The sequence below is a fragment of the Ranitomeya imitator genome, chromosome 2, assembly GCF_032444005.1.
Source record: "Ranitomeya imitator isolate aRanImi1 chromosome 2, aRanImi1.pri, whole genome shotgun sequence".
Lineage (NCBI taxonomy): Eukaryota > Metazoa > Chordata > Amphibia > Anura > Dendrobatidae > Ranitomeya > Ranitomeya imitator.
In genome coordinates this window covers 424,013,368-424,040,711 of record NC_091283.1, presented here as the reverse complement: position 1 = coordinate 424,040,711, position 27,344 = coordinate 424,013,368, and the positions used below count along the sequence as shown (strand labels likewise).

The 27,344-nt window shown below is 45.9% G+C and overlaps 1 protein-coding gene across 1 annotated transcript in view; it reads left to right on the top strand.

Annotated features, from left to right (window-relative positions):
• The first annotated feature begins 12,206 nt into the window (after nt 1-12,206).
• The window catches only part of SLC9A8 (solute carrier family 9 member A8), a 71,080-nt gene continuing 55,942 nt past the window's right edge, over nt 12,207-27,344 (top strand). Inside the window, exons 1-3 of the mRNA XM_069750816.1 lie at nt 12,207-12,290; nt 21,784-21,959; nt 22,429-22,509. Coding sequence (XP_069606917.1) covers nt 12,277-12,290; nt 21,784-21,959; nt 22,429-22,509 — 271 coding nt within the window. The 5' untranslated portion in view covers nt 12,207-12,276. The remainder of the gene's footprint in view (nt 12,291-21,783; nt 21,960-22,428; nt 22,510-27,344) is intronic.

Sequence of the window (27,344 nt, the reverse complement as noted above, 5' to 3'; positions counted from 1 at the left end):
AAAGGCAAATTGGACAAAACTTCACACAAAACCCCCAAGATGTGCCTGACAAAATTGTTACCACTTTCCAAAATTGTGTTTATGTGATGCTCATTCAAACTCAGCTATGTGCCACACTAAGAAAAGAACTGTCTGAGGAGATGAAAACCAAAATTGTTGAAAAATATCAACAATCTCAAGGTTATAAGCCCATCTCCAGATATCTTGATGGTCCTTTGTCCATGGAGTGCAACATAATAAAGAAGTTTAAAACCCATGGCACTGTAGCTAATCTCACCTTTACGTGGACGGCAGAGAAAAATTGATGATAGTTTGCAATGCAGGATAGTCCAGATGATAGATAAGCAGTCCCAATCAAGTTCCAAAGAAATGCAAACTGTCCTGCAGGCGCAGGGTGCATCAGTGTCAGCTCAATCTATCCCCGATATTTGAATGAGATTAAACGCTATGACAGGAGACCCAGGAGGACTTCACTGCTGACACAGAGACATAAAAAAGCTAGAGTGCAGTTTGCCAAAATGTTCGTAAGCCAAAATGCTTCTGGGAAAGCATCTTGGGCACAGTTGAGACCACGATAGAGCTTTTTGGTAAAGCACATCATTCTATCGTTTATTGAAAACAGAGTGAGGCCTAAAAAGAAAAGAACACCATACCTACTGTTAAATATGGTGGAGGTTCAAAGATCATTTGGGATTGTTCTGCTTCCTCTGGCACTGTGTGTGTTGACTGTGTGCAAGGCATCATGAAATTTGAAGATTACCAAAGGATTTTTGGTAGCAATGTAATGGCCAGTGTCAGAAAGCTGGGTTTGCATCCTAGGTGATGGATCCTCCAGCAGGATAATGACCCCAAACAAACATCAAGAAGTACTCAGATATGGATGGAAACAAAGCGCTGGAGAGTTCTGAATGGACCAGCAATGAGACAGGATTTAAATCCCATAGACAACCTGTGGATAGATCTTACAATTGTTGTTGGGAGAAGGCACCAGTTTGCAAAAGAAGAGTTGTCTAAAATTCCAGTTGAGAGGTGTAAGAAGTTTGTTGATGGTTATGGGAAGTGATTGATTGCAGTTATTTATTCCAAAGGGTGGGCAATGAAGTATTAAGTTGAGGGTGACAACAATTTTGCCCATTTTTTGGATGTGTGTTAAATTATGTCCAATGCATTTTTATCTTTGCTTTTTTGTGTGTTGTTCCAATATACACAAAGGAAATAAATATGTGTATAACAAAACATGTGTAATTGCAATAACTTTCTGGGAGAAATATTTCATTTTCTGGAACAATTTGAAGGGTGCCAACACTTTCAGCCATGACTGAAAGTCATGGCGGATATTAACTGGGAAACAGAAACCTGTGAAACCCATAAAGGCAACAGGTTTCTGCTAATAACCAAGAAAAATTATCTTTCACAATTGGTGCAGAATCCAACCAGAGGAGCAGCACTTTTAGACCTAATACTATCTAATAGACCTGACAGAATAACAAATCTGCAGGTGGTTGGGCATCTAGGAAATAGCGACCACAATATTGTACAGTTTCACCTGTCTTTCACTAGGGGGACTTGTCAGGGAGTCACAAAAACACTGAACTTTAGGAAGGCAAAGTTTGACCAGCTTAGAGATGCCCTTAATCTGGTAGACTGGGACAATATCCTCAGAAATAAGAATACAGATAATAAATGGGAAATGTTTAAGAACATCCTAAATAGGCAGTGTAAGCGGTTTATACCTTGTGGGAATAAAAAGACTAGAAATAGGAAAAACCCAATGTGGCTAAACAAAGAAGTAAGACAGGCAATTAACAGTAAAAAGAAAGCATTTGCACTACTAAAGCAGGATGGCACCATTGAAGCTCTAAAAAACTATAGGGAGAAAAATACTTTATCTAAAAAACTAATTAAAGCTGCCAAAAAGGAAACAGAGAAGCACATTGCTAAGGAGAGTAAAACTAATCCCAAACTGTTCTTCAACTATATCAATAGTAAAAGAATAAAAACTGAAAATGTAGGCCCCTTAAAAAATAGTGAGGAAAGAATGGTTGTAGATGACGAGGAAAAAGCTAACATATTAAACACCTTCTTCTCCACGGTATTCACGGTGGAAAATGAAATGCTAGGTGAAATCCCAAGAAACAATGAAAACCCTATATTAAGGGTCACCAATCTAACCCAAGAAGAGGTGCGAAACCGGCTAAATAAGATTAAAATAGATAAATCTCCGGGTCCGGATGGCATACACCCACGAGTACTAAGAGAACTAAGTAATGTAATAGATAAACCATTATTTCTTATTTTTAGTGACTCTATAGCGACAGGGTCTGTTCCGCAGGACTGGCGCATAGCAAATGTGGTGCCAATATTCAAAAAGGGCTCTAAAAGTGTACCTGGAAATTATAGGCCAGTAAGTCTAACCTCTATTGTTGGTAAAATATTTGAAGGGTTTCTGAGGGATGTTATTCTGGATTATCTCAATGAGAATAACTGTTTAACTCCATATCAGCATGGGTTTATGAGAAATCGCTCCTGTCAAACCAATCTAATCAGTTTTTATGAAGAGGTAAGCTATAGACTGGACCACGGTGAGTCATTGGACGTGGTATATCTCGATTTTTCCAAAGCGTTTGATACCGTGCCGCACAAGAGGTTGGTACACAAAATGAGAATGCTTGGTCTGGGGGAAAATGTGTGTAAATGGGTTAGTAACTGGCTTAGTGATAGAAAGCAGAGGGTGGTTATAAATGGTATAGTCTCTAACTGGGTCGCTGTGACCAGTGGGGTACCGCAGGGGTCAGTATTGGGACCTGTTCTCTTCAACATATTCATTAATGATCTGGTAGAAGGTTTACACAGTAAAATATCGATATTTGCAGATGATACAAAACTATGTAAAGCAGTTAATACAAGAGAAGATAGTATTCTGCTACAGATGGATCTGGATAAGTTGGAAACTTGGGCTGAAAGGTGGCAGATGAGGTTTAACAATGATAAATGTAAGGTTATACACATGGGAAGAAGGAATCAATATCACCATTACACACTGAACGGGAAACCACTGGGTAAATCTGACAGGGAGAAGGACTTGGGGATCCTAGTTAATGATAAACTTACCTGGAGCAGCCAGTGCCAGGCAGCAGCTGCCAAGGCAAACAGGATCATGGGGTGCATTAAAAGAGGTCTGGATACACATGATGAGAGCATTATACTGCCTCTGTACAAATCCCTAGTTAGACCGCACATGGAGTACTGTGTCCAGTTTTGGGCACCGGTGCTCAGGAAGGATATAATGGAACTAGAGAGAGTACAAAGGAGGGCAACAAAATTAATAAAGGGGATGGGAGAACTACAATACCCAGATAGATTAGCGAAATTAGGATTATTTAGTCTAGAAAAAAGACGACTGAGGGGCGATCTAATAACCATGTATAAGTATATAAGGGGACAATACAAATATCTCGCTGAGGATCTGTTTATACCAAGGAAGGTGACGGGCACAAGGGGGCATTCTTTGCGTCTGGAGGAGAGAAGGTTTTTCCACCAACATAGAAGAGGATTCTTTACTGTTAGGGCAGTGAGAATCTGGAATTGCTTGCCTGAGGAGGTGGTGATGGCGAACTCAGTCGAGGGGTTCAAGAGAGGCCTGGATGTCTTCCTGGAGCAGAACAATATTGTATCATACAATTATTAGGTTCTGTAGAAGGACGTAGATCTGGGTATTTATTATGATGGAATATAGGCTGAACTGGATGGACAAATGTCTTTTTTCGGCCTTACTAACTATGTTACTATGTTACTATGTTACTGTATTTGGTATCACCACATTCATAATAGACTAGTCTATTAAAATATAAAACTAATTAACATGTACAGTAAAAAATATAAAGAGAAAAAAAGAAAATGGAAATGCCACAATTGTGGTTTCCCTGTAACAGAAACTCCACCCAAAAAATACAATAAAAAGCGATTTAAACACCATATGTAACTCAAAATGGTTCTAATAAAAAAGTAAGCTTGTTGTGAAAAAAAAAAAACTTAACACAGCTTCATCGACAGAAATATTAAAATGTTATGGGTCTCAGGTAATGGCAATAAAAATAAATATTTTTATTTGTTTTACAATTTTTTTTGTTCACCATATACCGTATATACTCGAGTATAAGCCAACTGGAGTATAAGCCGAGGCACCTACTTTTGCCACTGAAAACTGGGTAAGCTTATTGACTCGAGTATAAGCTGGGTATGCATTGTACCCTCATCCCTGTCCTGCCATGCATGGCTCCCCCCATTCTGTCCTGGTATGTGGCTCTCCCTGTCCTGCTATGCATGGCTCCCCCTGTCCTGTCCTGGTATGTGGCTCCCCCGTCCTGTCCTGGTATGTGGCTCCCCTGTCCTGTCCTGGTATGTGGCTCCCCCCGTCCTGTCCTGCTATGCGTGGCTCCCACTGTCCTGGTATGTGGCTCCCCCTGTCCTGATATGTGGCTCCCCTGTCCTGTCCTGGTATGTGGCTCGCCCAGTCCTGTCCTGCTATACGTGGCTCCCCCTGTCCTGTCCTGGTATGTGGCTCCCCCATCCTGTCCTAGTATGTGGCTCTCCCTGTCCTGCTATGCATGGTTCGTCCTGTCCTGGTATGTGGCTCCCCCATCCTGTCCTGCTATGCATGGCTCATCCTGTCCTGGTATGTGGCTCCCCCGTCCTGTCCTGGTATGTGGTTCCCCTGTCCTGGTATGTGGCTCCCCCGTCCTGTCCTGCTATGCGTGGCTCCCCCTATCCTGGTATGTTGCTTCCCCTGTCCTGATATGTGGCTCCCCTGTCCTGTCCTGGTATGTGGCTCCCCCAGTCCTGTCCTGCTATGCGTGGCTCCCCCTGTCCTGTCCTGGTATGTGGCTCCCCCATCCTGTCCTAGTATATGGCTCCCCCTGTCCTGGTATGTGGCTCCCCCTGTCCTGGTATGTGGCTCCCCCTGTCCTGGTGTGTGGCTCCCCCTGTCCTGGTATGTGGCTCCCCCTGTCCTGTCCTGGTACGTGGCTCCCCCTGTCCTGTCCTGGTATGTGGCTCCCCCTTCTGTCCTGGTATGTATGGCTCCCCCTGTTGTATGCATGGCTCCCCCGGTCCGCATTGCTTTGCTCCCCTGGTCCGCATGGCGAAGCTCCCCCTGTCCCCCATGACAAGACTCCCCCTCCCACCCTCCCCTCGTCTTACTCACCCTCCTCGCGCCTGCATCTCCGTTGTGCCGGCAGCTCTCCTCTCCTGTGCTGAGCGGTCATGTGGTACTGCTCATTAAGGTAATGAATATGCGCTCCACGTCTATGGGAGTGGAGACGAATACATATTCATTACCTTAATAAGTGGTACCACGTGTCCGCTCAGCACAGGAGAGGAGAGCTGCCGGGATAACGGAGATGCAGCGACGGAGGGTGAGTATGATGTTTTCTGTTAGCCGGCGGCGGCAGCTGCAACTGTCACTGTGCCATAGCTGCCGGCTCCTGCCGCTGCTATGCAGCTCCTCCTCCCCCGCCAGCGTTCTGGGCAATTGACTTGTGTGTAAGCCAAGGAGGTGTTTTCACAAAATAAGTGCTGATAATCTCGGCTTATACACCAGTATATATGGTAAATGGCATTGCCATTTACCCCAAAAGCACCAGACATGGTGATAACATCATGCAGCCTTTATCTATTCCCATTCCCTCAAGAAGGCTGGCCATCATTGTGAAAAAGCACCTGTACTTTGTGTCTCCCCCTTCACCTCATTATAGATTGTAAGCTCTTACAGGCAGGGTTATTACTATGTTTGCTTTAATCATTGTATTATATTTAACACTGTTACTTATGACTTGCATATGAACTGTTGCATTGTAAAGCACTGAGGAATATGTTGGCGCTATACAAATAAAGATTTATTATTATTATTATTATTATTGCCATAGTTGTACTGACCTGAAGAAACATGTATGTCAGTGATAAACAAATCCCAAAATATAATGCTTTTTTTCCCACCATTTCAACACAGATTTTTTTTCTTGTTTTCCAATTTATTGTATGATAAAATACATGGTGTCATCCAAAACAACACCTCAAAGCAAAAAAAAAAAGCAAAAAACAAAACCAAGCACTCATATGGCTACGCCAATGCAAAAATAGAAAAGTTACGACTCTTGGAAGAAGACAGAAAAATGAAAGCACAAAAATTGAAAATTTTATAAAACTATACAAATCAATCATAAATAAATAAATAAATATAAATTGATCTATCTGATGTATGCTGTACCAGGGTGGAGAACGCATGCAAATTGGTATGTTATCCTTGTGAACTTATTACCGCAATCATCAGATGTGTATTTAATCTGGCGACCCCACATCAGTCTGGTCAGTTCCCATTATTAATTCTTACTGAATTCTGACCAGTGCCTTTCCCTATTTTCTAATTAATGTATTAGACATCAGAAGAGGGAGAGTGACCATAGCTTGGCGAGGAGGATCTGCTATCTAGTGCCAGCACGGCTACATTTCATGAAGGCAGCATGAACTGTGCAGTGACTCATGGCTCCACTCAATGAATGTGTGTAGCCAAACCATTGCTGCATTATTCAGGCTCACGTCATCTTCGAGACCCTGACAATCCTGTAGGTGAGGTTTTATTGGTCTAGGGAAATCTAATGACATTTGCCTTATTTAAAGGGAACCTGTCACCCCCAAAATGGAAGGTGAGCTAAGCCCACCGGCATCAGGGGCTTATCTACAGCATTCTGGAATGCTGTAGATAAGCCCCCAATGCATCCTGAAAGATGAGAAAAAGAGGTTAGATTATACTCACCCGGGGGCGGTCCGATCCGATGGGCGTCACGGTCTGGGGCCTCCCATCTTCTTACGATGACGTCCTCTTCTTGTCTTCACGCTGTGGCTCCAGCGTAGGCGTACTTTGTCTGCCCTATTGAGGGCAGAGCAAAGCACTGCAGTGCGCAGGCGCTGGGCCTCTCTAACCTTTCCCGGCGACTGCGCACTGCAGTACTTTGCTCTGCCCTCAACAGGGCAAAGTACGTCTGCGCCGGAGCCGCGGCGTGAAGACAAGAAGAGGATGTCATGGAATGAAGATGGGAGGCCCCAGACCGGACCGCGACGCCCATCGGACCAGAACAGAACCGGGACCGCCCCTGGGTGAGTATAATCTAACCTCTTTTTCTCATCTTTCAGGATATATCAGGGGTTTATCTACAGCATTACATAATTCTGTAGATAAGCCCCTGATGCCGGTGGGCTTAGCTCACCTTCAATTTTGGGGGTGACAGGTTCCTTTTAAGCCGCAAACATCGCAAAACCTGCTAGCGGTCCATTTCTGTATTACAGGGGGTCAAAATCAGGGGGACAGTTTATTATTTCAGTAGGTAATCCTGTGGGCAATAATGTGTGTAGTGAGCATGGGTTATTTTTTGCCCTGGCCCACACTATTGAGGTCTCCCATGCTGAACTATATCTGCACTGTATGTTCCCAGATATTTGTTGGTAAATTTCTCACACTTTTTACATTTGCAATTCTTCACTAAGTATTAATTTTAAGGAGTGTTAATGAATAGTACATAAAAAGCAATGTGAACATCTACACGATGCAGTTTCAGAGCATGTTTTGCATTTGATGGGGGGCTTCTATAAAGCAGGTTTACAACAGGGAGGGGGCTGCTACAATGTAGGTTTACACAGGGGGGCAGCTATAAAGCAGGTTTACACTGGGGGGCTGCTATAATGCAGGTTTACACTGGGGGGGGGGCTGCTATAATGCAGGTTTACATCGAGAGGCAGCTATAAAGCAGGTTTACACTGGGAGGCTGCTATAATGCAGGTTTACACCAGGGGGGACTGCTATAATGCAGGTTTACACCAGGGGGGACTGCTATAATGCAGGTTTACACCAGGGGGGACTGCTATAATGCAGGTTTACACTGGGGGGCTTGCTATAATGCAGGTTTACATTGGGGGGGGGAGGGCTGCTAGTGCAGCACCCCAGGGTCCTGGTCGTTGCAGTAATATCATTTCCCTCTAGGATGGAGTGATGTTACGTCTGAAGGCAATAAAGGAGATCTCTTTACCAGATATCACAAACCACACAACACACTTCACACTCCAGTCCGCCAGGGGGAGCTATGCTCCTATCTATTAGGGCACTCCTCACAATTAGGTAAAGCTGGTGGTCTGGATAGGAAGTTAGGCAGAAGCTGACTGGGCTTCACCCATGCAGCACCTGTCAGGCAGACAGAGGAAAGGAGGAACATCTAGCAGCTGCAGACAGGAGGGCCCCTGACAGGGGTGGGATCCTGTCAGAGGCCTAGACGGAAGGCCACGGAGCTGCGCCTGCTTATCAATGCGGCAGCATCCTAAGAAAGAAACATTGAAAGGAATTGCGTTGCTGAGAGTGAGAAATGAAGTCATAGCAAAAGGAGAGGAAACCAGAAGGAGTTCTGCCTTGTAAAAGGCTGCCTCCTTTCTGAGGCGCAGAAGCCGGTAGCCGGAACACCGAGGGAGTCATCGTCTCCAAGTCTGGCTCCAGAGACTGGCAGGACAGCTAGTTCCATATTAGTTGCCCGACCTTATACCCAGGAGGCACAGTGGCAACTGTGGGGGCCGGGGCGTGATAGTGTCCCTGTAAAAAGCCTCAGGCCATCAGTCATACGGGTTTGTCCTATCCTTACCATCGGGGGGACAGAGAGAGAAAGAGACATAACATCTACAAGAGTTGTGAGGACCTTACCGAGAAGCTCAGCAGGGAGGTACTACAACACTCAGGCGCTAGAGGAAGGCTACTAATTTCCACCTGGATAAGGGGACTCTGGATTTGCCTTCAGACCGGCCGGACTCTGCCTGCCCTGTGATCTGGTGCTCTGGACTATGGATGCTGAACCTTCAGTAAAAAGGTAAAGAGACTGCACCCTTGTGTCCTCGTTCTTCACTGCGCCTCACACCATTCACCCTCTACCCTCTGGGAAGCCCTGGGGACATGCTTCACCTACGGGAAGGTATATCTAGCTGCCATAACATCACCCCAGCGGACCCCTAAGCAGCGTCGGTCACCCTGACCGAATACTACAGGTGGCGTCACGAACATTATCCATTTAAAGACCTTTCCCCCCTTTTATCAACGGACGCCCCAAGGGCCATGGACCGGGTCAGCCACCGTGACATCCCCCTTGAGAACCGAAGGGCCCGGCTCCGAGTACCCCACTCCCCTAACGGGGGGCGCTCCACTATAATGCAGGTTTACACCGGTAGGCTGCTATAATGCAGGTTTACATCGGTTGGCTGCTATAATGCAGCTTTGCACTGGGGGGGCTGCTATAATGTAGGTTTATATCGGAGGGCTGCTATAATGCCTGTTTACACCGGAGGGAGGCTGCTATAAGGCAGGTTTACACTGGGGGGCTGCTATAATGCAGGTTTACACCGGGGGGGAGGGCTTGCTATAATGCAGGTTTACACTGGGGGGCTTGCTATAATGCAGGTTTACACTGGGGGGCTGATGAGATGTTCGTGAAGTGATGTACAGCGTTGTGCACCCGTGAGGCAGCTGTAAAATAATCCAGACACCGTGACAAGCTCAGGTTACAGCGTCACAGTGATTGGCCTGTGGATGGTAACCTCATCTCCTGCACACAATGCCCGACCATTGACAGAACATGACGGTAGCGCAGTGGCAGTGGGCTTACGATGCCACCAATTAAACATATTTAGAATTGAGAGTCCTCAGTGGTTGATACCTTTTAATGGCTAACTGAAAAGATGGTAACAAATTGCATGCTTTTGAGACTACACCGCTCTCTTCATCAGGCACAGACTAAAGCAAATTCTGAAGAATCACAGATTTATACACAACACAGCACAGAACTGTCATTATGGGAGAGTGATAAACAGTTGTGTCCATAAATATTGGAAAGTTCCTAGATTAGGAGTGAATGTTTTGTTGTCCTCTGATTGGGGTCTGGTTCTGTTATGATGACCCCACATGGTCTGACTCTGAAGGGCAAATTCCTTGACAAGCCAGAGATGGTATGTCACTCTCCATAAGGAGAAACGATACCCTTTAGACCCCAGTCCAGAGCCTCTTACCTAGCCAAATTAGTTCTCATGCTTCGCACTGACGAGGGCCAACAGCCCGAAACACCGTGTCTGCGAATTGAGATACTAATTTGGCTTTTATCCTAAGTCATATTGCATGACTCGTTAAAGAGTTGATTGTGACTTGTAGGATCGCTACTTCCAACAGGTGGCGCTATAGAGTTTAAGTCCTCTTTTTCTCAGACGAGGCAATTTGCATATTGATGTAAAAAGACATAAATCCATGCGACACATTCATTCCTGCACTAAGTGTGTCAAAGGTCGTCATAAGTTTATACTCCCAGATTCTCCTGTCTCTTAGGGCAGTCCCACACGTCCTGATAATTCCGGTACAGGAAAAAATCGGTATGAATAATCCTTTTTTCACGTGGTGCCGCTCATTTAGTCATGAATATGCAGCTCCACCCCTATGGGGTGCGGCCAGGAGAGGAAGCAGCGACAGCCAACGAGGGAGCTGGGTGAGTATTTTCAGAACAGCGGGGGTGGTGGTGGGGGGGGGTGGGAAGGATGGGGGCGCACAGGGGGTGGGGACATGGACCTTTATTTTATACACGATAAACTTAAAAAAAGGATTATTCATATCTTCTCTGCAGCAAGCGCTGCTGCACAGAAGATATGAATCGCGGTTTCAGCACCATGTGGGGGGGACAGCGCTTACTGGAGCGCTGTCTCCTGCACGGCACACGTACTGCACACGGACAACGTCCGTGTGTGGTACGTGTTTTACACGGACCCATTGACTTTAATGGGTCCGTGTAATCCGTGCGCTCCCACGAACACTGACATGTCTCCGTGTTTGGCACACGGAGACACGGTCCACAAAAAATCAATGACATCTGCACAGATGCATTGATTTTAATGCGTCTACGTGTGTCAGTGGCTCCGATACGTGAGGAAACTGTCACCTCAGGTACCGGAGCCCCTGACGTGTGAAACCGGCCTTAGAGATTTGAAGTTACCTTTCAATACAAGTAATTTCAGGTCCATGGTGCTATGATCAGGCATACAAAAAAATGTATTGCCACAGGTAGATCCATTCTTTTTTCTTTTATTGTATGGCGGTGAGAATTTATCCTTGCTCTCAGTTTTTGCCCTGTCTCCCCCACATACAGACCCCCTGTTGGACATTTAGTACAAATAATTAAAGGGACACTGTCACCTGAATTTGGAGGGAACAATCTTCAGCCATGGAGGCGGGGTTTTTGGGTGTTTGATTCACCCTTTCCTTACCCGCTGGCTGCATGCTGGCTGCAATATTGGATTGAAGTTCATTCTCTGTCCTCCGTAGTACATGCCTGCACAAGGCAATCTTGCACAGCGCAGGCGTGTACTATGGAGGACAGAGAATGAACTTCAATCCAATATTGCAGCCAGCATGCAGCCAGCGGGTAAGGAAAGGGTGAATCAAACACCTAAAAACCCCGCCTCCATGGCTGAAGATTGTTCCCTCCAAATTCAGGTGACAGTGTCCCTTTAAGTACACCACATTAGATGTGGTGCAGCTGACGGTACCTGGGATCTTGTAGTCCTGATGTGAATTGGGGATCTTTATCTTGTCCATGGTCATTATAAATGGACAGGTTTTACATTTTTTCTGGTTGCAAGGAAAGGTTCCTACTGGCTAACACGGAACCAAGATATTTATCTTTCCTGTACCAATTAAACACTGATTCAAGTGACCCGCCATTATTAGTCCTGGGTTTGCCAGCAAACTCAGGGAGATGTGACAGCATTTGGAATCTTTTCCCTAATTTTTTTAAAAAATTATATGCTAAAATCAACGGTGTCAGTCAAAACTGCAAAAGACAAGCCCTCAGGGAGATGTGTGGACAAAAAAATAAAAAAGTGATGGCTCTTTGATGAAGGTGAGGAAGAAAACTAAAACTTGACTTTGGCAGTGGGGTCTGAGGTTGAGGTGAAATCCCCTCAGCACCATGGTGGTCACTTGCCAGAGCCTGTGGCCACCAGGAGTGAGTGTGACCAGTGACCGCTCACAGCCCCTCCCACCAGGATACTGGAATCTCACACGTCACACAGCTTCGCTCCGCTGACGTGTTACCATGGTAACAAGCGACGTCTCACCACTTGCAGCGCCTCAGCCTGTATGACGTCAGCAGGAGGCGGCGCTCTCTTCTCTGGACTCTATGATCCCGTACACCCTCGCCGAGGTGTGCCAATATGGCGGAGGCGGAGTAAGTGTTTAGCTTATTAAATGGGGTGACCCGGTAGTGGGGTGTATTGGCGGCTGCAGCGGGTGATACCCTACTATTTGTATGTTCCACCACCCATTAAAGGCCCATTTTCTCACACAGTGCTGGCCATTGTCAGGGAGCTTCTGGTTGGGAATATACATTGATGTTAGACCGCTAATTCTCACTGGTAATGTGGAGAATGAGTGGGGTCCGTGAGGGCTGCATATGGCGCCTCTGTGGGGATGGGGCGTCAGAGCTGCTCAGTAGGACTGTGTGGTGTTACCTGCCCTGCTGTAATGACACCAACACAAATCGTATCATCGTAAGTGGCGTTATGCCACCCGTGACCGTATATTACACAGTATGGTGGGACGGAATGGGTCCATATTGTGTGCACTTGACGAGGGGGCGGTATGGCGTCCGTCCTTTAGACGAGGAGCGGTATGGCCTCTGGGTTAAAGGTGGAGCAGTGTGGTGTCCGTGCGTTAGATGTGAAGCGGTGTGGCATCCGTGCGTTAAACGTGGAGCGGTACGGCATCTGTGCGTTAGACGTGGGGTCACACGGCGTCCGTGCGTTAGACATGGAGCGGTGTGGTGTCCGTGCATTAGATGTGGAGCAGTGTGGTATCCGTGCGTTAGACGTGGAGCGGTACGACATCTGTGCGTTAGACGTGGAGCCATACGGCGTCCTTGCGTTAGACATGGAGTGGTACGGTGTCTGTGTGTAAGATGTGGCGCGGTGTGGCATCTGTTCGTTAGACGTGGAATCACACGGCGTCCGTACGTAATGAGTCACACGGCGTCCGTGCGTTAAACATGGAGCGGTATGGTGTCCGTGCGTTAGACATGGAGGGGTACGGTGTCTGTGCGTTAGACGTGGAGCCATATGGCGTCCGTTTGTTAGACGTGGAGTGGTACGGCGTCTGTGGGTTAGATTTGGAGTGGTGTGGCATCCGTGCGTTAAACGTGGAGCGGTACGGCATCTGTGCGTTAGACGTGGAGTCACACGGCGTCTGAGCGTTAGACATGGAGTGCTGCGGTGTCCGTGCATTAGATGTGGAGCGGTGTGGTATCCATGCGTTAGACATGGAGCAGTACAGCATCTGCGTTAGACGTGGAGCCACACGGTGTCCGTACGTAAGACGTGGAGTCACACGGCGTCCGTGCACTAGACATGCAGCGGTACGGCGTCCGTGCGCTAGACATGCAGCGGTACGGCGTCCGTGCGCTAGACATGCAGCAGTACGGCGTCCGTGCGCTAGACATGCAGCGGTACGGCGTCCGTGCGCTAGACATGCAGCGGTACGGCGTCCGTGCGCTAGACATGCAGCGGTACGGCGTCCGTGCGCTAGACATGGAGCGGTACGGTGTCTGTGCGTTAGACGTTGAGCCACACGGCATCCGTGCATTAGACGCGGAGCAGTATGGCGTCCTTGCGTTAGACGTGGAGCCACACTGTGTCCGTGCTTAACCCCTTCATGACCCAGCCTATTTTGACCTTAATGACCTGGCCGTTTTTTGCAATTCTGACCAGTGTCCCTTTATGAGGTAATAACTCAGGAACGCTTCAACGGATCCTAGCGGTTCTGAGATTGTTTTTTCGTGACATATTGGGCTTCATGTTAGTGGTAAATTTAGGTCAATAAATTCTGCGTTTATTTGTGATAAAAACGGAAATTTGGCGAAAATTTTGAAAATTTCGCAATTTTCACATTTTGAATTTTTATTCTGTTAAACCAGAGAGTTATGTGACACAAAATAGTTAATAAATAACATTTCCCACATGTCTACTTTACACCAGCACAATTTTGGAAACAAAATTTTTTTTTGCTAGGAAGTTATAAGAGTTAAAATTTGACCAGCGATTTCTCATTTTTACAACGAAATTTACAAAACCATTTTTTTTAGGGACCACCTCACATTTGAAGTCAGTTTGAGGGGTCTATATGGCTGAAAATACCCAAAAGTGACACCATTCTAAAAAATGCACCCCTCAAGGTGCACAAAACCACATTCAAGAAGTTTTTTAACCCTTCAGGTGCTTCACAGCAGCAGAAGCAACATGGAAGGAAAAAATGAACATTTAACTTTTTAGTCACAAAAATTATCTTTTAGCAACATTTTTTTTATTTTCCCAATGGTACAAGGAGAAACTGAACCACGAAAGTTGTTGTCCAATTTGTCCTGAGTACGCTGATACCTCATATGTGGTGGTAAACCACTGTTTGGGCGCACGGCAGGGCTTGGAAGGGAAGGAGCGCCATTTGACTTTTTGAATGAAAAATTGGCTCCACTCTTTAGCGGACACCATGTCACGTTTGGAGAGCCCCCGTGTGCCTAAAAATTGGAGCTCCCCCACACGTGACCCCATTTTGGAAACTAGACGCCCCAAGGAACTTATCTAGATGCATAGTGAGAACTTTGAACCCCCGGGGGCTTCACAAATTGATCCGTAAAAATGAAAAAGTACTTTTTTTTCACAAAAAAATTCTTTTAGCCTCAATTTTTTTCATTTTCACATGGGTAACAGGATAAAATGGATCCTAAAATTTGTTGGGCAATTTCTCATGAGTACGCCGATACCTCACATGTGGGGGTAAACCACTGTTTGGGCACATGGTAAGGTTCGGAAGGGAAGGAGCGCCATTTGACTTTTTGAATGAAAAATTATCTCCATCGTTAGCGGACACCATGTCGTGTTTGGAGAGCCCCCGTGTGCCTAAACATTGGAGCTCCCCCACAAATGACCCCATTTTGGAAACTAGACCCCCCAAGGAACTTATCTAGATGCATATTGAGCACTTTAAACCCTCAGGTGCTTCACAAATTGATCTGTAAAAATGAAAAAGTACTTTTTTTTTCACAAAAAAATTCTTTTCGCCTCAGTTTTTCATTTTCACATGGGCAATAGGATAAAATGAATCCTAAAATTTGTTGGGCAATTTCTCCCGAGTACGCCGATACCTCATATGTGGGGGTAAACCACTGTTTGGGCACACGGCAGGGCTCGGAAGGGAAGGCGCGCCATTTGACTTTTTGAATGGAAAATTAGCTCCAATTGTTAGCGGACACCATGTCGCGTTTAGAGAGCCCCTGTGTGCCTATGCATTGGAGCTCCCCCACAAGTGACCCCATTTTGGAAACTAGACCCCCCAAGGAACTTATCTAGATGCATATTGAGCACTTTAAACCCCCAGGTGCTTCACAGAAGTTTATAATGCAGAGCCATGAAAATAAAAAATAATTTTTCTTTCCTCAAAAATGATTTTTAGCCTGGAATTTCCTATTTTGCCAAGGGTAATAGGAGAAATTGGACCGCAAATGTTGTTGTCCAGTTTGTCCTGAGTACGCTGATACCCCATATGTGGGGGTAAACCACTGTTTGGGCGCACGGCAGGGCTCGGAAGGGAAGGCACGCCAATTGGCTTTTTAAATGGAAAATTAGCTCCAATCATTAGCGGACACCATGTCACGTTTGGAGAGCCCCTGTGTGCCTAAACATTGGAGATCCCCCACATATGACCCCATTTTGGAAACTAGACCCCTAAAGGAACTAATCTAGATGTGTGGTGAGGACTTTGAACTTCCAAGTGCTTCACAGAAGTTTATAACGCAGAGCCATGAAAATAAAATAAAAATTTTATTTTCTCTAAAATGATTTTTTAGCCTGCAATTTATTATTTTCCCAAGGGTAAAAGGAGAAATTTGACCCCAAAAGTTGTTGTACAGTTTCTCCTGAGTACGCTGATACCCCATATGTGGGGGTAAACCACAGTTTGGGCACATGTCGGGGCTCGGAAGTCAAGTAGTGACATTTTGAAATGCAGACTTTGATGGAATGCTCTGCGGGCGTTACGTTGCGTTTGCAGAGCCCCTGATGTGGCTAAACAGTAGAAACCCCCCACAAGTGACCCCATTTTAGAAACTAGACCCCGAAAGGAACTTATCTAGATGTGAGGTGAGCACTTTGAACCCCCAAGTGCTTCACAGAAGTTTATAACACAGAGCAGTGAAAATAATAAATACGTTTTCTTTCCTCAAAAATAATTTTTTAGCCCAGAATTTTTTATTTTCCCAAGGGTTACAGGAGAAATTGGACCCCAAAAGTTGTTGTCCAGTTTCTCCTGAGTACGCTGATACCCCATATGTGGGGGTAAACCACTGTTTGGGCACACGTCGGGGCTCAGAAGGGAAGTAGTGACTTTTGAAATGCAGACTTTGATGGAATGGTCTGCGGGCGTCACGTTGCGTTTGCAGAGCCCCTGGTGTGCCTAAACAGTAGAAACCCCCCACAAGTGACCCCATTTTGGAAACTAGACCCCCCAAGGAACTTATCTAGATATGTGGTGAGCACTTTGAACCCCCAAGTGCTTCACAGACGTTTACAACGCAGAGCCGTGAAAATAAAAAATCATTTTTCTTTCCTCAAAAATGATGTTTTAGCAAGCAATTTTTTATTTTCTCAAGGGTAACAGGAGAAATTGGACCCCAGTAATTGTTGCCCAGTTTGTCCTGAGTACGCTGATACCCCATATGTGGGGGTAAACCACTGTTTGGGCACATGTCGGGGCTCGGAAGTCAAGTAGTGACGTTTTGAAATGCAGACTTTGATGGAATGGTCTGCGGGCGTCACGTTGCGTTTGCAGAGCCCCTGGTGTGCCTAAACAGTAGAAACCCCCCACAAGTGACCCCATTTTGGAAACTAGACCCCCCAAGGAACTTATCTAGATATGTGGTGAGCACTTTGAACCCCCAAGTGCTTCACAGACGTTTACAACGCAGAGCCGTGAAAATAAAAAATCATTTTTCTTTCCTCAAAAATGATGTTTTAGCAAGCAATTTTTTATTTTCTCAAGGGTAACAGGAGAAATTGGACCCCAGTAATTGTTGCCCAGTTTGTCCTGAGTACGCTGATACCCCATATGTGGGGGTAAACCACTGTTTGGGCACATGTCGGGGCTCGGAAGTCAAGTAGTGACGTTTTGAAATGCAGACTTTGATGGAATGGTCTGCGGGCGTCACGTTGCGTTTGCAGAGCCCCTGGTGTGCCTAAACAGTAGAAACCCCCCACAAGTGACCCCATTTTGGAAACTAGACCCCCCAAGGAACTTATCTAGATATGTGGTGAGCACTTTGAACCCCCAAGTGCTTCACAGACGTTTACAACGCAGAGCCGTGAAAATAAAAAATCATTTTACTTTCCTCAAAAATGATGTTTTAGCAAGCAATTTTTTATTTTCTCAAGGGTAACAGGAGAAATTGGACCCCAGTAATTGTTGCCCAGTTTGTCCTGAGTACACTGATACCCCATATGTGGGGGTAAACCACTGTTTGGGCACACGTCGGGGCTCGGAAGGGAAGGAGCACCATTTGACTTTTTGAATGAAAGATTGGCTGGAATCAATGGTGGCGCCATGTTGCGTTTGGAGACCCCTGATGTGCCTAAACAGTGGAAACCCCTCAATTCTAACGCCAACACACCCCTAACCCTTATCCCAACTGTAGCCGTAACCCTAACCACAACCCTAACCGCAACACACCCCTAACCACAACCCTAACCCCAACACACCCCTAACCCTAACCACAACCCTAATTCCAACCCAACCCTAACCCTAAGGCTATGTACCCACGTTGCGGATTCGTGTGAGATTTTTCCGCACCATTTTTGAAAAATCCGCGGGTAAAAGGCACTGCGTTTTACCTGCGGATTTACTGCGGATTTCACCTGCGGATTCCTATTGAGGAATAGGTGTAAAACGCTGCGGAATCCGCACAAAGAATTGACATGCTGCGGAAAATACAACGCAGCGTTTCCGTGCGGTATTTTCCGCACCATGGGCACAGCGGATTTGGTTTTCCATAGGTTTACATGGTACTGTAAACCTGATGGAACACTGCTGCGGATCCGCAGCGGCCAATCCGCTGCGGATCCGCAGCCAAATCCGCACCGTGTGCACATAGCCTAATTCTAAAGGTATGTGCACACGCTTCGGAAAACGCTGCGGATCCGCAGCAGTTTCCCATGAGTTTACATTTCAATGTAAACCTATGGGAAACAAAAATCGCTGTACACATGCTGCGGAAAAACTGCACGGAAACGCAGCGGTTTACATTCCGCAGCATGTCACTTCTTTCTGCGGATTCCACAGCGGTTTTACAACTGCTCCAATAGAAAATCGCAGTTGTAAAACCGCAGTGAAATGCGCAGAAAAACCGCGGTAAATCTGCCATAAATCCGCAGCGGTTTAGCACTGCGGATTTATCAAATCCGCTGCGGAAAAATCCGCAGAGGACCAGAATACGTGTGCACATACCGAAACCCTAACCCTACCCCTAACCCTACCCCTAACCCTACCCCTACCCCTAACCCTACCCCTAACCCTACCCCTAACCCTACCCCTAACCCTACCCCTAACCCTACCCCTAACCCTACCCCTAACCCTAACCCTACCCCTAACCCTACCCCTAACCCTACCCCTAACCCTAACCCTAGTTCTAACTCCAACCTTAGTGAAAAAAAAAAAAAATTCTTTATTTTATTATTGTCCCTATCTATGGGGGACAAATGGGGGGGGTCATTTACTGTTTTTTTATTTTGACCACTGTGATAGATTATATCACAGTGATCAAAATTCACATTGGAACGAATCTGCCGGCCGGCAGATTCGGCGGGCGCACTGCGCATGCGCCCGCCATTTTGGAACATGGCGGCGCTCGGGGAAGAAGACGGACGGGACCCCGCCAGGATCGGTAAGTATAAGGGGGGGAGATCAGGGCACAGGGGGGGGAGATCAGGGCACGGGGGGGCGTCGGAGCACGGGGGGGGAGGGATCGGAGCATGGGGGAGAGTGATCGGTGTGCGGGCGGGTGGATCGGTGTGCAGGGGGGGTGGATCGGTGTGCAGGGGGGGTGGTTCGGAGCACGGGGGGGGATCGGAGTGCGGGGGGGTTTGATTGGAGCACGGGGGGGTGTGATTGGAGCACGGGGGGAGCGGGCAGGAGGACGGGGGAGCGGAGCACAGGACGGAGGGGAGCGGACCACAGATCGGGGGGCTGGGGGGGCGATCGGAGGGGTGGGGTGGGGGCACATTAGTATTTCCAGCCATGGCCGATGATATTGCAGCATCGGCCATGGCTGGATTGTAATATTTCACCATTTTTTTAGGTGAAATATTACAAATCGCTCTGATTGGCAGTTTCACTTTCAACAGCCAATCAGAGCGATCGTAGCCACGAGGGGGTGAAGCCACCCCCCCTGGGCTAAACTACCACTCCCCCTGTCCCTGCAGATCGGGTGAAATGGGAGTTAACCCTTTCACCCGGCCTGCAGGGACGCGATCTTTCTGTGACACAGCATATGCGTCACAGGTCGGATTGGCACCGACTTTCATGACGCATACGCTGTGTCACAGGTCGGGAAGGGGTTAAGATATACAATCATGGCCAAAAGTATTGACACCCCTGCAATTCTGTCAGATAATACTCAGTTTCTTCCTGAAAATGATTGCAAACACAAATTATTTGGTATTATCTTCATTTAATTTATCTTAAATGAAAAAACAAAAGAGAATGAATCAAAAAGCAAAACATTGATCATTTCACATAAAACTCCAAAAATGGGGCAGACAAAAGTATTGGCACCCTCAGCCTAATACTTGGTTGCACAACCTTTAGCCAAAATAACTGCGACCAACCGCTTCCGGTAACCATCAATGAGTTTCTTACAATGCTCTGCTGGAATTTTAGACCATTCTTCTTTGGCAAACTGCTCCAGGTCCCTGATATGTGAAGGGTGCCTTCTCCAAACTGCCATTTTTAGATCTCTCCACAGGTGTTCTATGGGATTCAGGTCTGGACTCATTGCTGGCCACCTTAGAAGTCTCCAGTGCTTTCTCTCAAACCATTTTCTAGTGCTTTTTGAAGTGTGTTTTGGGTCATTGTCCTGCTGGAAGACCCATGACCTCTGAGGGAGACCAAGCTTTCTCACACTGGGCCCTACATTATGCTGCAAAATTTGTTGGTAGTCTTCAGACTTCATAAGCCATGCACATTGTCAAGCAGTCCAGTGCCAGAGGCAGCAAAGCAACCCCAAAACATCAGGGAACCTCTGCCATGTTTGACTGTAGGGACCGTGTTCTTTTCTTTGAATGCCTCTTTTTTTCTCTGTAAACTCTATGTTGATGCCTTTGCCCAAAAAGCTCTACTTTTGTCTCATCTGACCAGAGAACATTCTTCCAAAACGTTTTAGGCTTTTTTAGGTAAGTTTTGGCAAACTCCAGCCAGGCTTTTTTGTCTCGGGGTAAGAAGTGGGGTCTTCCTGGGTCCCTTTTCATTCAGACGCCGACGGATAGTACGGGTTGACACTGTTGTACCCTCGGACTGCAGGGCAGCTTTAACTTGTTTGGATGTTAGTCTAGGTTCTTTATCCAACATCCGCACAATCTTGCGTTGAAATCTCTTGTCAATTTTTCTTTTCCATCCACATCTAGGGAGGTTAGCCACAGTGCCATGTGCTTTAAATGTCTTGATGACACTGCGCACGGTAGACACAGCAACATTCAGGTCTTTGGAGATGGACTTGTAGCCTTGAGATTGCTCATGCTTCCTCACAATTTGGTTTCTCAAGTCCTCAGACAGTTCTTTGGTCTTCTTTCTTTTCTCCATGCTCAATGTGGTACACCAAGGACACAGGACAGAGGTTGAGTCAACTTTAATCCATGTCAACTGGCTGCAAGTGTGATTTAGTTATTGTCAACACCTGTTAGGTGCCACAGGTAAGTAAAGGTACCGTCACATTTAGCGACGCTCCAGCGATATAGACAACGATCCGACCTAAACTAGATCGCTGCAACGTCGCTGTTCGGTCGCTGTAGAGATGTCAACACAGCAACTCCAGAACGATGCAGGAGCGATCCAGTGACGTACTTATCGTTCTCGCTGGTTGTTAGCTCTGTGAAAAAACATTGCAGGCATCGTTGCTTTTGCTGTCAAACATGACGATACACGCCGAACTGACGACCAAATAAAGTTCTGGACTTTAAGCTATGACCAGCGATGTCACAGCAGGATCCTGATCGCTGCTGCGTGTCAAACACAACGAGATCGCTATCCAGGACGCTGAAACGTCACGGATCGTTGTTGTTCTCGTTGTAAAGTTGCTCAGTGTGAAGGTACCTTTACAGGTGCTGTTAATTACACAAATTAGAGAAGCATCACATGATTTTTCGAACAGTGCCAATACTTTTGTCGACCCCTTTTATATGTTTGATGTGGAATTATATCCAATTTGGCTTTAGGACAATTCTTTTTGTGTTTTTTTCATTTAAGACAAATATAATGAAGATAATAATACCAAAGAATTTGTGATTGCAATCATTTTCAGAAAGAAACTAAGTATTATCTGACAGAATTGCAGGGGTGTTAATACTTTTGGCCATGACTGTAGATGTGTGTATGTATTCGGATATATAACTTTGAGTTTGTCCATTCTGTAGGATGAGAAATGACAGCCATGGAGATTTTAATAGCACGCTTCTTACCACATTGGCAATTACAAAGATGGTGCTCCCCACCCCCGCCAAGCCCATCATTCCTGTCCAGACGGGGGTTCAGGCGCAACAAGAGGAGCAGTCTAGCGGCATGTCCATCTTCTTCAGTCTTCTTGTCCTGGGTGAGTGTTGTCCATCTTCTGTGGTAGTGTTTCTGCACAGGCAGCCCCTTGCATTGTCCTTCTGGGTGAAGACCAGTTTTTAGTATGAAAATTCATCTCCACTATCACAGCAACTTAGCTGTGATTAGAAGTAAGGGCTCCTTATCACTTGCGAGAAATACGTCCGAGTCTCGCAGGTAAAAACTCTCCTCTGGCGCCGGCACTCCGGAGCGGAGCGATAAGCCGCATAGGAATACATGGAGCCGGCGCTAGTGGAGAGTTTTAACCTGCGAGACTTGGACGTATTTCTCGCAAGTGAGAAGGAGCCCTAACTCTTAAATTTTGTTCCCAGAAAAAGGGTAGTGGCACCTGGCTGGTAGGAGGTGTGAGGTTTTAGTATGTAATGGCGCTGATTGTCCCTAAATGGGGCTTATAATGTAGGACTGTACAGTAAGATGTCTCCCATTAATCTCCCACTCTTTTCTCTCAGCAATCTGCATCATATTGGTTCATCTGCTCATCAAATACAGACTCCACTTCCTTCCAGAGAGTGTTGCCGTGGTCTCACTGGGTAAGAGTTCAATATAATTAGTAGTCTGTGGGATGAGATTCTGTAATTCATGTCTCGTGTACACCCGGCTTTCATCCATATGTCTCCTATATAATGCAATTACTGTATACTGGGGACCTGGCTCGCTCCGTTGGACGTCGGCTGTCTCACGTGGTAGCATTCAACATTCAAGCCAAGTTATAAGTATTTCTTCCACACAGCATCCCTCCAGGCATCCAATAATCCAGCACATTGTCATTTTGAGTAGTAGATTTGATGCTCGGAGACATAGAAAAGCAATTTGTTTAATTCCGACAGAAGCTCAAAATTCTTGACAGAATTGCAGATCTATAGCGGAGAGTACCATGTGAGCAGGCATCCTTCCCCGGTGGAGCAATCTTTTGATGTGTTTATACACTTCACGATTGGGACTTTCTGGAGGTGCCTGCACACCAGTACCCGCCATTTTGTGTATACTGCAGAGCTACTTGATACAGAGCAACCATCATACATATATGGGACTTAGTGTGATTCTAATCAAGTTAAAATCAAGAGATAGATCTATCTATTTATCTATCTATCTATCTATCTATCTATCTATCTATCTATCTATCTATCTATCTATCTATCTCTCTATCTATCTCTCTATCTATCTATCGCAGCGATGTTTATCATATTTCAGGGGAACTTATTATTAAATTCAAATTTTTTTGATCACTGTATAACATGTGATGGTTGTGAATAGATAAATCGTATACGGAAGAAGGAAGATCCAAAAGGAAAACGCTATAACCCCCCTCTTATCTGCACACCATCTGTTATCACTCTGTAGATGCCTTGTGGGTTAAGTGTCTTTGTAAACCAACATTCAGGTTACAATCTGTAGCCAAATGTTACACTTCTAAAGGCCCCGTCACACTTAGCGACGCTAAAGCGATCCCGACAACGATACGACCTGTCAGGGATCGTTGCTGCGTCGCTATGTGGTCGCTGGTGAGATGTCAAACAGTGAGATCTTCCCAACAACGCAGCAGCGATGCGGCGACCTGTACAACGATGTCGTTGGTCGTTGTGACCCTGTCACATGGCAGCTATTATGACGATTCAGACCTCGATGAGGGACGTCCTGTGTGACGTTGTAGTCACACAGGCGTGCATTTGCGTTGCCTTTTCCGCGCCCATTCAGTTCCGATTGGTGGTCGCTACTGCGTTCTGATTAGTGGCGGCCTTGCCTTATGAGGCGACACAATAGCCCTTCCGTCCTTTGTTCCTGACCTGACCTGATAATTAGTAGGTGCCCTATAAATTAAGGAAAATGAAAACGCATTTGAGACCCCAAACGATACCTACCGTGTACAAAATATAGGTGTCAGAAGAACTGTTGAAGAATAGATAAATCGAATAGGAGTCGCAGGCCGGAGAACTCTACAACGATCTGCAAACCACCACGCGGTCAGGAACAAAGGATGGAAGCGCTACTATGTCGCCTTCTGTTGAAGGCATGACCGCCAATCAGAACGCAGTAGCGACCACCAATCGGAGCGGAGGGGTGCGGAAAATGCAACGCAAATGCACGCCTATGTGTCGGCGTCTGAGTCGTTAACGAGGTCGTTGGTAAGGTGTCAAACATAGCGATGTGTGCTACCCAGCGGTACCTCAACGATCAAAAAAAGGTCCAGGCCATTCCGACACGACCAGCGATCTCACAGCAGGGGCCTGGTCGCTGCTACGTGTCAAACATAGCGAGATCGCTACTGAGGTCGCTGTTGCGTGACAAAACTTGTGACTCAGCAGCGATCTCGCTAGCGACCTCGCTCAGTGTGAAGTACCCCTAAGAAGCACCTTGTCTATTCTGCCAATTTTTTTTTAGGGGATCTTGAGATCATCGAAGGCATTTAGACAACCTACAGGAGTAACGCCATATTTTCCGCATACACCTGACAGCCCTACTCTCCCGATCAGTTGAATTCATGTAGTACAGTTTTGGTGAGAACGTCACAGTGGTCTGGATGATAGTCTCCTTTTTTCTCTTATTTATTTTTTTATTTGATTTAAACACCAAATGTCAAACTCTGATCTGCAGGGTAAGTATATATGGCCCACGACGTCGAGGCCCACATCCTCCTAATATATTTGTTCCCCCACCCGGCATCGCACTTTCAGCTACAGTTGTGGCCAAAAGTATTGACACCCCTGCAATTCTGTCAGATAATACGCAGTTTCTTCCTGAAAATGATTGCAATCACAAATTCTTTGGTATTATTATCTTCATTTAATTTGTCTTAAATGAAAAAACACAAAAGAGAATGAAGCAAAAAGCAAAACATTGATCATTTCACACAAAACTCCAAAAATGGGCCAGACAAAAGTATTGGCACCCTCAGCCTAATACTTGGTTGCACAACCTTTAGCCAAAATAACTGCGACCAACCGCTTCCTGTAACCATCAATGAGTTTCTTACAATGCTCTGCTGGAATTTTAGACCATTCTTCTTTGGCAAACTGCTCCAGGTCCCTGATATTTGAAGGGTGCCTTCTCCAAACTGCCATTTTTAGATCTCTCCACAGATGTTCTATGGGATTCAGGTCTGGACACATTGCTGGCCACCTTAGAAGTCTCTAGTGCTTTCTCTCAAACCATTTTCTAGTGCTTTTTGAAGTGTGTTTTGGGTCATTGTCCTGCTGGAAGACCCATGACCTCTGAGGGAGACCCAGCTTTCTCACACTGGGCCCTACATTATGCTGCAAAATTTGTTGGTAGTCTTCAGACTTCATAATGCCATGCACATCGTCAAGCAGTCCAGTGCCAGAGGCAGCAAAGCAACCCCAAAACATCAGGGAACCTCCGCCATGTTTGACTGTAGGGGCCGTGTTCTTTTCTTTGAATGCCTCTTTTTTTCTCCTGTAAACTCTATGTTGATGCCTTTGCCCAAAAAGCTCTACTTTTGTCTCATCTGACCAGAGAACATTCTTCCAAAACGTTTTAGGCTTTTTCAGGTAGGTTTTGGCAAACTCCAGCCAGGCTTTTTTATGTCTCCGGGTAAGAAGTGGGGTCTTCCTGGGTCTCCTACCATACAGTCTCTTATCATTCATACACCGACGGATAGTACAGGTTGACACTGTTGTACCCTCGGACTGCAGGGCAGCTTGAACTTGTTTAGATGTTAGTCAAGGTTCTTTATCCAACATCCGCACAATCTTGCGTTGAAATCTCTTGTCAATTTTTCTTTTCCGTCCACATCTAGGGAGGTTAGCCACAGTGCCATGGGCTTTAAACTTCTTGATGACACTGCGCACGGTAGACACAGGAACATTCAGGTCTTTGGAGATGGACTTGTAGCCTTGAGATTGCTCATGCTTCCTCACAATTTGGTTTCTCAAGTCCTCAGACAGTTCTTTGGTCTTCTTTCTTTTCTCCATGCTCAATGTGGTACACACAAGGACACAGGACAGAGGTTGAGTCAACTTTAATCCATGTCAACTGGCTGCAAGTGTGATTTAGTTATTGCCAACACCTGTTAGGTGCCACAGGTAAGTTACAGGTGCTGTTAATTACACAAATTAGGGAAGCATCACATGATTTTTCGAACAGTGCCAATACTTTTGTCCACCCCTTTTTTATGTTTGGTGTGGAATTATATCCAATTTGGCTTTAGGACAATTCTTTTTGTGTTTTTTTTTCATTTAAGACAAATTAAATGAAGATAATAATAACAAAGAATTTGTGTTTGCAATCATTTTCAGGAAGAAACTGAGTATTATCTGACAGAATTGCAGGGGTGTCAATACTTTTGGCCTCAACTGTATATCGGCATCCTCTCCCATCATTTCCCCTCTTTGTCTGACGTTTCAGTGCAGCAGGCGCAATTATGTCATTATCATGCAACCACTGTGTCTAGATGTGCAGAAGATCTGAAGACACCATGAAGAGACAGGAGCAGCTGGGGAACCGGCAGAGGTGAGTAGTTATTTATTTTAATGTGGTTCTCATTATACTGAACGGAGCACTATGTGAGGTCAATATACTGAACGGGACACTATGAGGGGCCTGTTATGCTGTATCGGGCACTATCTGAGGCCATTATACTGTATGGAGCACTATGTAGGGCCATTATACGGCGTAGAACACTATATATGGCCATTATACTGTGTGGAGTACTATGTAGCACTGTGTGAGGCCATTATACTGTATGGAGATCTATGTGGGGTCATTATACTGCATGAAGCACTTTTCTTGGCCATTATACTGTATGGGGCACTATGTGGGTCCATTGTACTGTATGGAGTACTATATGGGGCTTATACTGTATGGAGCTCTATATGGGTCCCTTTTATTGTATGGAAGGCAATGCAGGGCCCCATTATACTGTGTTTGCAGGCACTTTTGTTTTCATCATACTTTATTATCTGTATTATTCATGTTTTTTTATCCTTTATTATTAAATATTTAAATTAGTCCATTGGGCCTTATGTTATGTAAGATCAGTAAAAAGCATATTACAGTGACTTCACACCATCATGGCAAAGCATTCTCATATTCATTTTACTGGTTTCTAACTTCACGCAAGCCGAAGAGAGGGTGATATGGACAGGACTTTATTGCAAGAGGTAGCAATATAGATCTATATGATGTGCACATTGTCTCCCTCTGGACCTAAGGCCCCCATAATCATTAGATTAATTTTGCTTGAACCCGCCAATATTGAGAGGTTTAGCCAACAATCTAATGTGTATGGGAGCGCCGGCTGCCTAATGGTTGGGAGAGATATTGATAGTGCATGTCCAATTTCAGGTTTCTGATAGCATTGTTCTCCCTTAGATAAGCCACCGGCCGACGTGGCAATGAATGGCCTTCT